The sequence below is a fragment of the Indicator indicator genome, chromosome 3 (genome assembly GCF_027791375.1).
Source record: "Indicator indicator isolate 239-I01 chromosome 3, UM_Iind_1.1, whole genome shotgun sequence".
NCBI lineage: Eukaryota > Metazoa > Chordata > Aves > Piciformes > Indicatoridae > Indicator > Indicator indicator.
Window position 1 is genome coordinate 42,125,392 of NC_072012.1, and position 17,917 is coordinate 42,143,308.

General features: G+C 36.5%; 1 protein-coding gene across 3 annotated transcripts in view; it reads left to right on the top strand.

The window, feature by feature from the left end:
• MON2 (MON2 homolog, regulator of endosome-to-Golgi trafficking) overlaps window positions 1-15,293 on the top strand; it is a 73,351-nt gene extending 58,058 nt beyond the window's left edge. For all 3 annotated transcript variants that reach the window (XM_054399606.1, XM_054399605.1, XM_054399607.1), the window contains 6 exons: window positions 644-834; window positions 9,412-9,472; window positions 10,772-10,895; window positions 12,260-12,467; window positions 13,231-13,313; window positions 15,059-15,293. In XM_054399606.1, the coding sequence (XP_054255581.1) occupies window positions 644-834; window positions 9,412-9,472; window positions 10,772-10,895; window positions 12,260-12,467; window positions 13,231-13,313; window positions 15,059-15,222 (831 nt within the window). In that variant the 3' untranslated portion in view covers window positions 15,223-15,293. The remainder of the gene's footprint in view (window positions 1-643; window positions 835-9,411; window positions 9,473-10,771; window positions 10,896-12,259; window positions 12,468-13,230; window positions 13,314-15,058) is intronic.
• Window positions 15,294-17,917: the final 2,624 nt, after the last annotated feature.

A 17,917-nucleotide genomic window follows, 5' to 3' on the forward strand; every position in this document is an offset into this window, starting at 1 on the left:
TCTTGCACTTAGGAACCAGACCTGTGCTTTAGCCAGCTGGCATATGGTAAATCTTTATATTTTCAGAAGACCATCTCATATGCCATTAGAAAAGGTAGGGATGTGTACTATCACCTATGACAGTGTCTGCTCAGATATTCACAGGGTGTTAGGGGTTGGAAGGGACCTCTGGAGATTTTTCGAGTCAAACACCCCTGTCAGAGCAGGACCATAGAATCTAGCACAGGTCACACAGGAACACATCCAGACAGGTCTTGAAAGTCTCCAGAGAAAGAGACTCCACAACCTCTCTGGGGAGGCCCGCTCCAGTGCTCTGTGACCCTTACAGTAAAGAATTTTTTCCTCATGTTGAGATGGAAATTCCTGTGCTGTAGTTTACATCCATTGCCCCTTATCCTATCACAGGGTACAAGTGAGAAGAAGTTGTCCCTTCCTTCCTGCGCCCAGCCTCAGATATTTATATATATTTTATATACTTAAAAAAAATCTATAAAATATATTTTACACAAACATAATATATATATGTGTATATATATATATTTATATAAAAATATTATGTTTATATATATATCTTCTGCTGAAACCTGTTGTAAGATTTTTCTAAACAACTGTACATTTTGGGGGTTTTTCTTCATTTTTGCAGACACTAGGAATACCTCTTAGCTTGAAATATTCCTGTCCCTCTGAAAGCACATGGAAGCTAGCTGTTTCTTCTCTTCTCAAAGTTCTCTCTATTGGGCTACCTGTTGCAAGGCAGCATGCATCTTCTGGAAAATTTGACAGTATGTGGCCAGAGCTAGCAAATACTTTTGAAGACTTTTTATTCACCAAAAGGTAAACACAATTTCTTTCCTTTTTTTTTTCCTTTCCAAACTGGAAATTATTTGCAGGTAATTTGTTCGCTAAATGTGTCAGTAGAGTTCAGTACAAATAGCCTTATCTTTAGAGGTATTTGATATCAGAATTATTAATTCTTATAATGAATGAAGGAAAAAGGTAACCAATTTGTTTGCTTAAAGAAAGTATAACTTTAGACAGTACTAGAAAAAACTTCATTCAAAAGTTGAAATGATGGAGCAAGAAGAGCTCAAGTGACCTCTGAACATAAGGCACAAGGCCAAGCTATTCTGTATGGGCTCCCAAGGATGTTTACTATAGATTTGATAAAGAGTTATTGATGCATATTTGTTTTTTTTCCCCTTTTTCACCCCCTTTGAACAGAATTGCAAAAATTAATTTTTATTTTAAGGTGAACACCATTTACTGTAGGTATTTCTCCTGAGTTCCATCTCGAAATATTCCACTTTCTGTGAATTTTGGAAAAATATTTCTTACTTTGTTCACTTAACAAGCCCATAGTTACTTTGCATTTGTTTTGCCCAAGATCAACTGATTATGTCTTAATAATTAACCATGCTTTATTTATAATACTTTGTGAGTCGTGTGGCTAAACAGTCGGATTTATAACTAGGCAGACAGGCAGCTGTATAAGTACATACATGATCACTGAAGAATTGAACACTGTAGATCAGAGAATCACAGAATTATTGAGGCTGGAATAGACCTCTGCGATTATCAAGTCCAGCCTATGACCTAACACCACCACACTGACCAGACCATGTCACTTAGTGCCACATCCAGTCTCTCCTTAAACACCTCCAGGGACAGCAACTCCACCACCTCCCTGGGCAGTCCATTCCAGTCTCTAATTACCCTTTCCAGGAGGAAGTGTTTCCTAACATCCAACCTAAATCTCCCTTGGTGCAGCTTCATGCCATGCCCTCTCATCACAGAAGAGCCTGACCACCACCTTGCTACCCTTCAGGTACTTCTTGAGTGTGATAAGGTTCCCCCTGAGTTTTCTCTTCTCGAGGCTGAACAATCCCAGCTCCCTCAGCCTCTCCTCATCAGACTTTTCCTCCAGTCCCTCGAGGTGAGGCTAGATAGAATCACAGAATCATAGAATGGTTTGAGTTGGAAGGGACCTTTAAAGGTCATCTAGTCCAATCCCGCCTGCAGGAAGCAGGGACATTTTTAACTAGATCAGGTTGCTCAGAGCCCCATCCAACCTGACCTTGATGTGGGCAGGTTGAGAAAGTCTAGAAGTGAAAAATAACGATCAGAGACTTAGATAATCTGCTCTATTAGTTTGTTTAACCAAAAGAATGTATCATTAGGAAGACATAATATGTCTTCAGAACGTGGTAGAAGATTGCTCCACAGAAGAATTTTTATTGTCCCTTGAGAATGGGTAGAAATGGATTTCAGTTCAGCAAAGATTATCTTGGTTAGACATTAAGGAAACCTTTCACTCTAAGGAAGGTTAGATGTTGTAGAAGAATGCTTAGTAGTGGGATGGAATTTTCATCTTCTGGGTAAGCATCTTCGGGAATAGTTTATCTAATAGTGTTTAAAGTTAAAGGTCAGTGTGTAGTATGAGAAATTTAATTCCCTGGGTTTTCTGTCTGTATCAGATTTCAGTAACAACCTTATTTTATAGTAGAAAACAGTAGGGTTCTTCTGTACCTAACACTAATACGCTGTGTATTTGTGTGTGTGTGTGTGTAATTTTCAAACACAGAAAATCAGTAACCAAACACAGCTGTATTTACTAATGGTGAATAAATAGCAGCTTGCCCAAAACAGATGAAAAATAAATACCAATGAAACTTAATTTTGAAGACACATCCGTTAGTAAAAATGTTTGTAATAAAGAATGGGTTTGGAATTTCATCAATAGGGTTATATGAACACTGAATGGAAAACCTTTCTTTTGGTTTTGCATTTACTTGAAAGAAATATTTTTAAATAGGAGGACCTTAAAATAGAAAAGCTCATCAAGGCAACATTAAAGACACTTTAATCATTCAAGGTTTTTTGTTTTGATGGTTCCTTAATTTACAATCTTCGCAGTATCTTGTTTCATTTTGTTTTCAGCTATGATTAGTAGTCCTGCTTCCACTCTGAGGCAGGCAGTCCAGATTCTTTAGCACCCTGCAATCAAGATCATTGTTAGTTTTTTTTTTTTTTAAAAAAAGGTTTTTTAGGTTATTGTAGAAGAATGTATTTCAGTTGGAAGTTACTTTGGAAATACATTCTACTATTTGCTGTCAATGAATTATTCCTAAATATTTGCAAGACAGATGAAACATTTTGCATGTTTTTAGCTGACCCAGACAGACACGTCTACAGTTTTGGGTATTAATCATTCATAAATACAGAGAAGGAAGATTACCACAGATCTTCAGTGTAATGTAGTATCATATGCATGACCTTTTTTTGGCGAATATGTTTTCTCCTTTTCTTAAATTACAATGAGTAATTTATATTTTCCTTGAAAGCTGTTTCAACCATAGAAATTTCATCTCAGCATGTTGCTTGCTAGAAACAATCACCGTTGCTGTTGGTTGTAGTATTTTTGGCTAGCTGTCATGCATAGACAAATATTCTCTGGAGGTAAAGGAAAATTAGTACTTCTGTGAATATTTATGATGCCCTAAAACTTGCCTGTCTTTGCTTAAGTATGGGTTCTGCCTGTTTAGAGACCAGAGTATGTTCTATAATCTTACATACAGAATGTGTTTTAGGGATCAGCATTTTCATCAGAGTTAAAGATGTTCTCTGAAAAGTTAGATGAAACTTTTCTGTTTTCTCACTTAGAAGTTTTGAGGTTAAGAAGAATTTAAAATATTAAAAATAGCCCAGTGGTTTATAGAACCATTTTAATACAGCAGAATAATGTGGTCAGTTATTATAATTAATGACCACTGTCACTACTCTTTGCTAGCTTGTTATGAATAGATGATTTTTGCTTATATAGTTGCACATTTGTATGCCTATTGAATGTCTGGTTTGGGATTGCTATTTCTTTTTTTTTTTTTTTACCCCCTTTAATGTCCATCTTTTTCTAAACAGCAGCTTGTCTTCCCAAGTGCACAGTTCCCCTACTTAAAGTTAGAGCCTTATCCCTTAGTAGCTTTAGGGTAGGTAGTCTTTGTGTTCCCTTTAGAAGCCTGGGCCTTATGGTCCTAAAAAAAGCTAAAGCTGTGGAGGGAGTGCATCTGCCTCATGCCAGTAGTCAGGCCAATTAGTAATAGCAGTCACTTCTCCTTTTCTCTATCCTCCTCCTCCTTCCCATAATGCTTCTGAAGCTCTCTCACTGTGATGCAAGGTGGGCTCTAGAGACAGCTGTGGAAGTTCCCCAATGTTGAGGTAATTCTCTTCTGATTTCCTTTTGGTTACATCCCTCTGCAATTCCATGCAAGATGCTGTGAAGCTAGCCTTGGCAAATAGGACAGCCTGACCCCTTTGTGTTAAAATTGTCTAAATTGTGTCTTTCAATGGGTTGTAATTGCAGTATAGTCAGTCTCTTACATTCGTAGTTGTACCATTTTAAAGTAAATTAAATTTAGATTTTTCAAACTTCTCTGTTCTTTTAATATTTTTTTATTATACTTGTAATAGAAAAATACACATTAATAATAATAATGTCTCATTCCAGAGTAATTTGGAAGAATCTATTCACTGTTTTGAAAGAAGCATCTAAAATTTATTGTTAATTTGAGGTGCATGTCAATTTCAGGATTATAGAAGACAATGGGGAAGTAATTCCTTTCCAGCTCTCCATGTTGGGCCTTTGTTCTAGGTCAGCAAGGTGGTATAAAACCTGATTTTTCAGTGTGTTTACTTTTGGTAATATTTGAATTTTTGTCCATATCACCAAAATCATTTAAACAAGCTACAGAGGAGAAGATGAAAGCACCCTGTGGTCTTGGTTACGTTAGTGACTTGTAAACTTGACTTGGTTTCAGTGCCTTGGCTGTGACTGAGAGTCTAGTCATCTCTGGTGGCTTTCCAACTTGTAAATATGTCACATGGGATGTGGGGTGTTGTTAAGTCAGGTGTACAGATCTGTCTTCACTGCTGAAAATCAGCATATTGAAAAGTTTCTGGAGCACAAAGAACTTGGAAAATACGATTTGGAGACACACCATGGATTTTTACTGTTACCCACTTGTCACTCCTTGTGACCGAAATGGAGGTAGATACAGTTAGGCCTGAATATGGTTAGAACTGAAAACTGACTTTCTTATGGCAGCATTCTGTAATTTTTCGTAAGTTCTCTGCTTCAGGCAAACTGAAATATTTTGTCACAAAGAAACTTACTTTTCTTCACTCTTGTATACCTTTTTGTACTCCACATTTTCCACTATTTAATGTTCTTCATATTCTGTGCAATTACCTGTCCAGGCTTCATGCAAAGCTGGGTAGAGATATTCCTTTTGTACCTGCTCTTCAAACCTTTTTTTTTCTTCAAAACTCACTTAGCATTCCTGGGATGCTTCTAAATATGAAACATGGTTCTGTGTAAAACTAGCTAATGATCTATTGCAGCTAACAGACTTGGCTAGCTTTTCCCTTTAGCTTTGTTTGTTAAAACATCCCAGTACCTATTGTCTCATTTTTGTATACAAATTCTCCAAGTGTCTATATAGCTGAGGATAGAGCAGAAAGATAAAACTCTTTATATTTCACTAATGTTTTAAATTTCTAATCAACATTTAAACTATTTTTCTAATATAACTCATAGTTCTTCTAATCACCGTGGTCCTAGGAATCGCATGTGTGGACAGTCTAATATTCCTTCCACCAGTGAAACTGAGTTGGTGTAGGTTAGGCAGGAGGTCACTGTGGTTAGAACCCTTAAATTAAACACAGAGATTCACAGTGCTTTAAAATAATGAAATTCCTTCCAAGCAAGAAGTTTCAGCTTGCTTGCTTTTAAAAAAAAACAACAAGCCAGCAAGCTGCACCTGAGGAGGCCCAATAGTCTTGATTTTTTTTTTTTTTTAATAAATCAAAGTGCCTTTTAAAAATTAATACATTTCATGTAACTTAATTTACATCAAATTTTCTTCTAGTGAGAGGCAGGTCTGTTTATTATTTCATACTGTTCTTCTTTCCCAGAGGCTTTCATGGAAGCATGTCAAGCCATTACATAAAATAAAATTCAACAAACGTGTGTGTATATATAATTTAGTAGAGCTGAAGTCTGTGCACACATGAGGGAGTTAAATCAACACTCTTCAAAAAGATGCTTCAGAGCAGAGTGCTGCTGTGCACAGCGGGACTCTGGGTGGCTGTTAGCTCTTCGTTATTCGGCTCTAAAGCCCTCCCTAGACAGTGGGCAGCTGCTGGAAGCTCTGTGCGTAGGAAAGCCCATGCATAGCAATAGTCTGCATCACACTGCTTCTTTTCTTCCCTGGCTCTTGACCCTTCTGGTATAATTTGGCTGCAGTGCATCAGACCAGCAAAGCTTTTGGCCTCTAGGTTGATGTTTCATATAGACAACTTTTAAAAATCTATTTACCTGGGAGCAATTCGCTACACAAACAAGTATGTAGCATTATCTGTAGCATATATGGCAGATCATGTATGGATGACTGGAGAGAAACATCTTTACACCTCTTTAAAGTAACCCTCAGCTCAGAAAGCTAGTCAGTTGTAAATTAGAAGTGTCAGAAAGGAAGCTTCCCATGTATTTCAACATAGGCTGCATTTCTAGGCATCACAATAGCTTGTGTTACTATTTAAAAATTTTGCTTAGCTGTTTGTGTTACAAAAGGTACTAAACGAACTACTATGTAATATCTTATTCTTTGTTTACAACATAGAACTCCAAAATTCCTGACTGTCTTAACACACAAACCAGTAATAAATATAGTGTTTGATTTTTCTATTCATACTTGTAACACAGGCATTGGTCAAGTTACCTGCATGAAGTCCCTTTCAGGAAGGGAGATGTATTTATTTTTTAGGCAAGAATGCTGGTACATACTGACATAATTGTCAAAGCTGAAGATTAGCTGTAGGTGTGCAGACTGAACCTCAGGTGTCTCATGCTAAGCACTTGGAAGATAAGATAGAAAACCTTGTCTTGAAAAAAATCTTATTTGACTTGGTCAGCACTATGTAGGAGCACTGGGAAGAAAAAACTTACAACTGTAAGTTAAACTAACCAGATCTGAATGAGATTTAGAAGCCTCCAAAGTTCTTAAACCTTTCATTAAAACTGGCAGTGGGATGGAGAAAACAGACCCAGACAAGTACCCTTATGAGGACAAGGCTGGCACAGGTCCACAGTCAGATTTGGCAGCTGTCTTGCCAGAGAGCACGTGTTTAGCTTTGAACTACCACCACATGTCTGTTGTTTCCTGGAGAGGGACATGGGGTGGAGGAAAAGCTGGGGGCTGGGGAGCGAGTTTGGAAATAAGCCAAAGAATGCCATTCTGCTTGTCACTGCAGTACCACACCAATTCCTCTGCTTGCACAACAGCTTGGTTCTTTGTTCAGCCCAGAGCTCTGTTTTCCTTGCATCTGCCTATTCTGCCATAAATTAGGCAAAGAATCCTGTGGCAGACTGACCTTATCATTTCCCTTCCTTCTCAGTGGTGACCATCCTGTGTACTTAATCAGATGGTGTCTCTGGAGGAAGGCAAAAAGAGCATTATCTAATTTAAGATGCATTTGTAACACACAAGCATACACTATAGCAGAAAGCTGAGTACCACAGGCAATCTTACTTCCAATATTTCTAACTATTCCTTTCAAGTGGTCAAATTTCCCAACTGTTCCTCAGTTTGAAGATGTTATATAGTTATTCTATAAGACAAAAAGTGAATTATGGGAAAAGGAGAGAATTTAATGTGTGAAACAATATTGACTGTATTTAACACCTTCTCCCTGAATTTTGCTGTTAATGCTACTGGTTATTCCATTAGCTCTAGCAGCAGGTTAGCTCCAGTGCAAATCAGACACTATGAAAAAACTGAGACTACAATCCTGTGGGTTTCAAAACTGCCTTTAAATTTCAGAGGGATGTAGGCAAGAGGATTCCAACTTCCACTCCATCTCAGGAAAGGAGGAACAGTGCAACTAGGTCAGAACAGACATATATCTAGACAGATCTACTGGTTTGGTGGGATTAGCGGGATGCCTAAGAAAGAGTGCAAGATGATCACATAGCAATATTATCATTATATACCCCTTCCAGCCTTCCAATTTACATAGCTCAGAAAGTTCTTGTACCACAGATTGCCACTGGCTCATAATTTTCCTTCAAATAATTTTGCTAATGATATGTTGATTCCATGTAGATTTTTACCAGGCAATCCTGTAATTATGGCATTATAAGCAAGGTATTTCAGAGTTTGTCTGTTGTGTGGATTACCTCTAGATTATTTTTTTTTTTTAATTTTTCCCCCTCCAAGTGCAGTAGAAGCAAAACAATTCATGATGAGGACCCATCAGCTTTGGAGTGCTCACTTTAGGTTTTTTTTTTTTATTATTATTTGAGAGTAGCTCATGCAAGCATCTGTGGGAACATGGAGTAAATTTTTGTTTGTTTGTTTCTTTAGTTTCATTGAAAATTAATCTAGTTTAACTTGAAAAGCCTGTGTCTGATCAAATTAAAACACTGATGTAGGCACATCAGCTGAAGTAGTTGATTGCTGTCTAAGTAGGAGGCCTTTATTCTTTTCTTTCCTGCTGAGGAATTTAGCCCAATAATTCAGTAGTATAATCCAGCAAAGGAAAGGAATTTGAATTCATTGAATGGGTAGTTCACTACATGGAACGCCTCAATAAATGAGATAAAACCTCACCAAAACTGCATGGCTGGTAGTTGGCATAAAATTCTCAGATGATACAAGATTTCTGAATTTACAAGCAAGTAGGGTAGAATCTAGTAAAGTACTGGGTAATTTTCATGGTTGGATCACTTCTGCACTTTTCATCTGTAACTAAATATTTATATACAATGGAAGAACTGCAGAAAGTTCTGAATTTCTTCAGAGTTGTTTGGAAAATGTGTTTATCTCTTCATAAAATTCTTTAAGAATGAGAACAAATATATCATTTCAGTTATCAAGGAAAAAGACAATACAGTGACCCATTAATGAAAAGTATCTTTCATTAGTGCAGAAGAAAATGTAAACTAACAGTTTTTTACAGGTGTGCTGCTTAAAATCAAATGTCTCTTTTCTTCCATACTAAGAGAAGAGGTAAGATGTAATAAAGTGTAATTCCCTGATGATACCTTCACAGACTCATCTAAACAGATATGATGACTTTTGCATGTACAAGATGAGGTGCATAGGAAAAATGGTGTTGGTGATGCAAGTCCTGAAGCAGGTCCATTAGTTGTAATTCTTCAATTTTAATGATTTACCTCCTTTTTTCATTTGAATCATTTTTGTCATCATTATTCATAAGATTTTATTCTAAAATGTTAACCAATAGTAATGATAGTACCATCTTGATGCTTCTGAAAACTTTAAATGCAATGTGTTTTCTCATACTGATCTCCATACACATGAATTGAAAACTATAACGTAGTATGCTTATTTCTAGTACACCTCCTGATAATCTCTCCATTCAAGAATTTCAGAAGAATGAGAGCATTGATGTTGAGGTAAGAAAATACACTGTCAAACATGAGAGAGTTCTATTCACAGACTGTATTTGGTTATGAAATAATTTTTTTGAAAGTTACCTATTCATTATTTTTCTGTGGTATTGTTTCCTTTTTGAAAACAAGATAGGCTATTCATGGGCTCAGAATTTGGCTGCTTCAGAGTTATGCAAAAAGGAGGAAGCAGCATGCCCAAAACAACTACTGTCCACTCAAGTTTAATACAGCACAGAGTGGCTAAACCAGAATGTGTTTCTGCCTCTAACCCATTATTGGATTTTACTTATTAGGTTATTGCCAAGCAATTACCCAGGTAATTGTAAACCATGGAGGAAGCTGGCAATTAAATCTAAACTGAGTGCTTTCTGTGTTGAGGGGATGCATTCAATCAACAATGACATTGTTGCCCTCCAGATGTGTTGTCAATGCTAAAAAGTTTGTGCATGAATGAAGAAATGATGCCTTGTTTGTGCAGTACAGAGGTCACTGTAGTTGTAAAAGAGTCCTGTTTGGCCACATAAGGATGAAGAAATTAAGAGAACATGGTACTTGGCATGAAGAGGGACTGATCTCCTTTCACTCCAGGATAAGGAGATATGGCAGACCAGGGATTAAGGGTACAAAGGAAGAGGAGTTAGAGAGAAGACATGGCAATACCTGTGTGTTTGATTGCCTGTCATCTCTCCAGAGTTGGCAGCTCAAGATCCACAAAGATGTCTGGATAAAAAGCGGGAGCAGTGCTGTCTGCAGTGAGCAGAACTCTTTGAGATCTAATGCATTAATTTATGGAGATCTAACCCCACTTTGTTCCTGAATGGGACCATGAAGACCAAGGATAGAAAACATTTCAGTTAATGTGCATTGCCTCAAGCTTGTTTAGATAATTAACTTGTTGTGGCTTTGCAGATGTCACATTGTAAACATGTGATATACGTTTTTATGTCATAGTGAGGATATTGAATTCGATTAGAGGAAGATTTCTAATGCTAGGTCTTCTCTTTTCAAAACCATAAATTCATTTGGAAGAACATACTTCAAATGTCAGTGGACATTTGAGTGATAACCGCTTTACAATCTCTGACAAAAGTGAGGGGGGAAAAAGTTTATTATTTTAGTTTAATGTTACATACAAGACCACAATTTTTGGACATAACTACAAATTTTAAAAGCTGTAATTGGGAGACTTAATGAAGCTTTATCAAGCATATCTCTTTTGTTTAATGCTTCTTATCTTCTTCACACTAGAATTACCACTTTATTATTCAGAAAACCAATATAAATATATTTAATTTATTTCAGGTGGTGCAGCTTATCAGCACAGAGATACTACCATATGCTAATTTTATTCCTAAGGAATTTGTGGGTCAAATAATGACTATGCTCAATAAAGGCTCAATACATTCTCAGTCATCCTCCTTCACAGGTATGGTACCCGAATGACAAAGAGATAGTGTTTAAATCTACTAGAAAATAAATGCTTTCAACATTTTCATTAGCTTGTTCAAGACTTGAAATTCCATGGCATGTATTTAGTACAGATTGTTTGTTATGCAGCTTGTTTGTATAAACTGTATTTTATTTCATGGAAGTTGCTGAGTATTACCTGCAGTTCTTTTAAAACCTATTTTCTCACGTCCTGGTCAGTAGTGCATATAATATTGTACTTGTGTTACTTTATACTTTCTGCATAGTTTGTTTCACATTGCGCCAGCTGAAATAGTTCTAACAATAATTCCAGCCAGTTGTAAGACATAAAGTATCCTGTTCTTAAAAGCTGAACAACCTTAGTGTAACTGTATGGCTTGTATTAGAAACACGTTTCCAGCAGGAACAAGGAGGTGATCATCCCCCTGTGCTCAGCACTGGTGAGGCCACACCTCCAGTACTGTGTTCACTTCTGGGCCTCTCACTACAAGAAGGACATTGAGGTTCTGGAGCGTGTCCAGAGAAGGCCATTGAGGCTGGTGAAAGGCCTGGAACACATGGCCTGCGAGGAGCATCTGAGGGAGCTGAGGGGGGTGTTCAGTCTGGAGGAGGCTGAGGAGGGACCTCATAGCTCTCTACAACTACCTGAAGGGAGGTTGGAATGAGGAGGGGGCAGTCTCTTCTCCTTGGTGTAAAACAACAGGACTAGAAGAAATGGTTTCAAGCTGCACCAGCAGAGGTTCAGGCTGGATGCTAGGAAATATTTCTTCCCAGAGAGGATTATCAGGCATTGGAATGGTCTGCCCAGGGCAATGGTGGAGTTGCCATTGCTGGAGGTGTTCAAGCAGCATGTGGACCTGCTGCTTAGGGACATGGTTTAGGATTGACCCTAAACTGGGTCAAAGGCTGGACTGGATGATTTTGGAGGTCTCTTCCAACTGGATATTTTCTGTGATTCTGTGATATGGTGTACCTAGCCAGATATTTTCTCTGCCTTTGAGAAAAAACAATGAACATAAGTCATCAGAGAGAAAAATATTTGGATTCTATAGCACCAAATATTAGTACTTAGGATGTAGAACAGGGCTTACTGGGTTTTTTTATTTGATTTAATATATTTTATTACTAAAGCAATGTCAAGTAGGTAATATTACTGAATATGTTGTGTATTTTATCTTCCATTTTTGGCATTTTTATGATGGTTGCAGAGCCACCTTAGTATTCTTAATATTTCTTCTTACTAACCTTTTTTTAATAGTAGAGGAGCAATAACCTTTTTGCAAACTATAATAAACCTGAGTGCAACATTTACTCTATTGGCAGGCATGCTCCACAATTAAATGTGATGTTTTACTTTGACAGAAGCTGAAATAGATATTCGGATGAGAGAGGAGTTTTCTAAGGTGTGTTTTGAAACACTGCTCCAGTTTTCATTCAGTAATAAAGTCACAACGCCTCAGGAAGGCTACATCTCTAGAATGGCACTTTCTGTGCTCTTGAAAAGGTCACAGGATGTACTGCATCGCTACATAGAAGATGAGAGATTGAGTGGCAAATGTCCTCTTCCCCGGTATGTATATTGTCTTCAGGAAATGAAAGGTATTACCAGTACTTCATGAGAAAAAGGTTTCATGTGAAATATCCATCAGTCATTAAAAAAAATATTGTGTGTGTGTGGGGGTGAATTTTAAAGAAAATACGGATACCAATTTTTTTGTTGTTGAAAAAGCTTTAAAAATTAATGGTCATGTTCAGTGCTGTTACATAGACAATAGGAATGTGACTTTGTAACTAATATTTTTGTTTACTGATATCTGAAATATAGTATTTCTCTGAAATCTCGTTTCTCTAATTCCAGTAGAGCTATGTATAGTTTCTAAATTGAGAGTCTCCTTGAAAATGATATAAAATATCCCAACAGCAACATTGTGAATCATTACTGAACTAACTGCTCTTGAAACAGAAAAGCTGACTAAAGCACCAGGAACTTTTATAACATGAATTTATTTCACTTACCTTTTGAATGTTTTGATCATGAATGATGAAATTAATTATTTCCATGTAACAGTTAATCATGTACATGAGTATTTTCAGATTGCGATGTGTGTGCTTTTACTGTTTCCAGTATCACATTTAAAGCTATCCTAGCTGAGATGACAGTAGTGATGGTGGGAAAGTTGAAAGACTAATGATAACTGTAATCTCTTACTTTTCTTTCAGCAGGCTTCCTTGCAAGTGTTCCTATTATGTGTTGTTTTGTCTTAATGTTATGCAAGTTTCACAGAAAATGTAGATTCTTGAGATAAAAATGTTTGCTTTTTTTCCCTTTGTAGGCAACAAGTAACAGAAATCATATTTGTTTTAAAAGCTGTCAGCACCCTCATAGATTCACTTAAAAAAACACAACCTGAAAATGGTAAGTTATTGTTAAACAGCATGGTTCTAAACAAGATAACATTGTCTGCCACAAAGAGATATTTAGTGTAATGTGTAAGATTTAGTGTTACGTAATTTTGTCTATATGTAGGTGGCAGGTAGACAGAAAAACAACACATGAAGTTTTTTCCAGTGTACCTAAAAGTACAAGGTTCTAAATTATGCTTAATAAAATAGAAAACTTCAATTTGTGCTGTCTTTTATTAAGATAGAGCTTGATGTCTTCTAGAAACAAACAAGAAACCTTCCATACAATTTTAATGGAATTCTTAAATATAAGTAGTCTTGCTAGATAAGTTTTTCTTCTCCTGACACCTTTATGTATTGTTATGGATCATATTCATATAGGTGCACTCTGCTCTTCAATGGATGGACAAGTTAAACACATAGGCAGGCTGTTACATACTTAAATGTGTGTGATCTTGCTTTCCTTCCCTCTCTGTCCCCTGTATTGAGAAAGATGTCTTAGCTCACTGATGCCCAAGTAAATGGCTGACAGATACATTTAAAGAGCTGAATTAAATGGAAGATTTCATTTATAATCATGCATCCTGTTCCTCCTGTAAGCTGCTGCTGTATGCATAGAGTTCCCACCAGAGAACTTAGTCAGGAGTCTTGGTTAAACCAGCTGTATTGTACTCTCCAACTAAGAGAGAACTGCATGTATGACACTTCCCTCTACCTCCCTGCTTTTGATACTATGAGGAACAGAAAAAACCTTTTTAAGTTCTGAAACAAATCAACCAACTAACCAGCCTTTCCAAAAAAAAAAAAAAAACCACGGGCAGGTGGGTTTCCTGAAAGCATCACTGAGCAGCCAGTTTTATCATATTGTGGATTCCAAGGCAAGACGATGAAGGCTGAACTATGCCAGGATACGTAAAGCTTTTTGATGAGCCCTGAAGGCAACTGAAGTGCTACTGTATTTTTTTTTTTCTTTTGAGGTAGAGTAGCCACCTCAGCTGGACTGTTCCCTGCAACCCTCTCACTGAAATGAGAGAAATTTTTCACCTGGTCCACATATGCCAGCATATGCCTCCTGCATAGTTGCTTATTAAGAGAACCCCTGGACAAATTAGAGAATCACTTTACTCCCATTTCTTCTAGCTTTTAATAATTTTATTTCTGTATGAAAATCAATAACAGTGTCTGAAATCAGGGGTAAGTAAGTAAGCGACACAATAAGTAAGAGTCAACTCTACCATGTTTAATTTCACCTGTTAGCATGAACGAACTTTGCCAGGGATATTTTTGTGTATTGGTCTAGTATTTCTTCCTCTGCTTTCTATTGGAATTAATAGGTGGCCTCATTGCTGAAAGTTTCCAAAAGTGAAATGTGTGTCCAATTTTCTGTCAGTAGCTGAAGAAAGCAGTCAGGAAATGTATGTGTATTATGGATTTAATAAAAGTATTATTTTCAATTTGTCGATTCTTCATCCAGAAAATACAATGAATAACTCATATGCAGAAACACAGGTGTGTAACACCATTTTTTGGATACTGCATCTGGCTTCCAGCTACTGCTGCAAAAAAAAAAAAAAAAAAAAAAAGCGTGGCTCTCCTGCAAAAATCCTACATCATATCTGAGAGCCCTGTACAGGTGTTGTAGTATCTGTGTAGCACTAGGCACCACCTGAATGTGCCCTTCTTTATACAGGTATTGAAAAAGAATCTGTTGTAAGAATCTGGAAAGCAGTAAGTGATTTAATCTTTTCTTTGTTGCAGTTGATGCTAACACGTGGGGACAAGTTATTGCCTTGTACCCAACTTTAGTAGAATGTATCACCTGCTCATCCTCAGAAGTGTGCTCTGCTCTGAAAGAGGCACTGGTTCCCTTTAAGGACTTCATGCATCCACCAGCATCTAAGGTACAGAATGGAGAATCTTGACCCCATAAAACTGGGTTGCTTTGTTTTTTTTTTTTAATTCTTAAAGGAAAAAAATGATCCAAAAATGTTTGTTCCTGGGTGAAGTTTCCCTGAGGAAATCTCTTGTGACTAGTACTTTGGCAACCAGTGCTGATTGCCTTTTAACTGTACTAACAAGAGCTGAGTCATTCATGAACACAGGCTATATCTCAAAGGTTCCAGAGTGAGTAGCAGTGCAAACCTTTAATAAATTTAACTAAATAGTTGGAATCATTTATAATCTAATGTACTTGCTACAGTATCTTTAAAAGTGGTGGTTGAAAAGTGGGCTTATGTACAGCTTGTTGTGTATGTGTTAATGATGTAATTAAAACTATTTCAATTCAGTCAGATTTATTAGGCTGGTGTTTTGCACCCTTTTTTTGAAGTACGAATTGTACTAAAATTTTATGCAAGATGGTACTGTAACATTCCATATATCTGTAACCAGCCTTTGTAAACAAAGGGAACTGATATACTTGTGTGTATAATAAATGGTACAGTTCTGTATAAAATAGTTGCATTTATTATTTAAATTCTTTTAAAAAATATCCATAATGTTAAATGCTTAAAAATGTATTTATTATAAGTTGTATGCTTGCATTTTTACTTACAGTTTGCCTTTTAAATTGCCAGATATGCTCATTCATATCTGATCATGTTGCTAGTTTTTGCCTAATTGAATGTATCTTCTCTGTGCCCATTGGACATCTAACAAAGATTGCAGCAAGCAGTCAGTTGTCTGCTGATCTCAAACGTCATAGTAGTTGACCTGAAATAAGTTTGAATATGCAGAAATCTGCCGTAGCACTTCAACGCCACCATACCTCACTTCATAATGTATTTGTTTCTAGATATTTGTTCTGCTCAACTCTATCAATTTTTGTAGTTTGCAGCCTTGCTTTAAAAAAAAGACATATTTGAGGTTTGTTAGCCTTTTTTAAACCTCTTGGCAGGTATCACAGTCTTTCAATTATGACCTCAGAAAGGTGATTTCAAGTATCTAGAATACTTGGCTGTAATATTTTGTTCAATAATTTTAAGTGCTTTGTTTTGTAATGTCTTTTCAACCCAAACAAATTGTTCTAATCTTTTAATTATAAACTCTTGTCTGATATAAAACCATGAGAAGTGTGTTTTTGAAGATAACTACTCATTTAGAAGGGCAGTACAATTTGTCAGTAAGTAAATGTGAATTTGTTTCCCTTTAACATAACACACAGTTGAACCAAAACACTCTTTAATAATACTGGTTTTGAAGTTTCTGACATAGCACTTAAACTCTTGTTTAATTATTATTTCAATAATGTTTCACTTGTGTTCATGAATCTTTAACCTGTGATGTGAAAGCACAAAGGCCAAACACAACATAACAAAGACAAAAAGAGGAAGAGGAGGCAGGTGCCTTTCAATGGATTTCAGAGCTTACCTTTAGTTTTTTGTTCTTAAAGTCTCTCCTAGACATTAAAAGAGATTATCATGCATAAGAACTGGTACTATATCTGTTTGCTTTACACATCCCTGGCTAAATGGGCATTGATTGATACTTATGAATAGATGTAAAAGTTGTAGGAAATCCAAGTCGAAGACGTTATGAAATGGTCAGGGTTAGAAATGTCCTGACTGAATAAAGTTACCTAAGCATGGCTTTGGACAGCTTGCTTCCATAAGGCTCCAGTTAGTGGTCCCTTTAAAAAGCTTTCTGTTTCAAAGTACAGTAAATGTTAAATAGGCTTCAAGACCTTGCACGTTTCTCTGTCACCAAAGTTGCATGGGACTTAATTGTCAAGCATGGATATTTTTTAGACAACACACAGCTTACATTAAGGAACAAATGCTTCTCATTAATAGAATTTATGTCAAAATAGCTTATTTGGAGAAGCAGTCCCAGTACACTGCAGAACTGGGTCCCATATACAGATAACAACATTATCTGTACTCTGAAAATGAAAACCTGGCAACTGCTCTCCTCATTAGTAGAAGATAAGTCAAGGTCTGTGAGGTCATGAAACAAAGTGTAGGACAGGAAAGAAGGGTATTAATTTGGTTCAGAATATATTATCTTCACCAGAATTTCTCAGAAGAGGTACACAGACCAAACTGTGGGTGAGTTTGTTTCTAATTAGTTTCTAATTGGTTTTCCAGTGATAATACAGATGTATTCTGTCCAATCAAGCAAATCTTCAGCTTTATCTGTATTTTCAAAAGAGAGTGTATAAGTCTTTCTTGACCCCTAGAGCTTATACTGCTTTACCAGCTATGGACATTAACCTTCAGAATGTTTTGAAATAAACCACCAATGAGTTAACTTTCCTTCCTTTCCTCTTAATTACAAAATTAATAATATCTGTGCTATTGGAAGCATGTTTTGGACATGGAAGCTGATACTGACAGTATTCAAACAGCTTTCTTGGACTTTGTATAAATAGACTGGGAATTAAAACCAAAGCAACTTAGTTTAGAAAAGAGAGTTTTCATTGGTTAATTTTGTCTATGAATAAATACTGATCCCTTTGCTGTGCCTTCTTGTCCAGCACTCAAATATTTCTTCCAACTTGGAAGTATCCCTTTCTTCTATTTCGTACATCTTGCTACATATTCTTAGGGCTTCTTTGATGCAAATGGCATTCTTGAATATTTAAATTTCACATTTTTATATGTTTCTAATGTGGTAAAT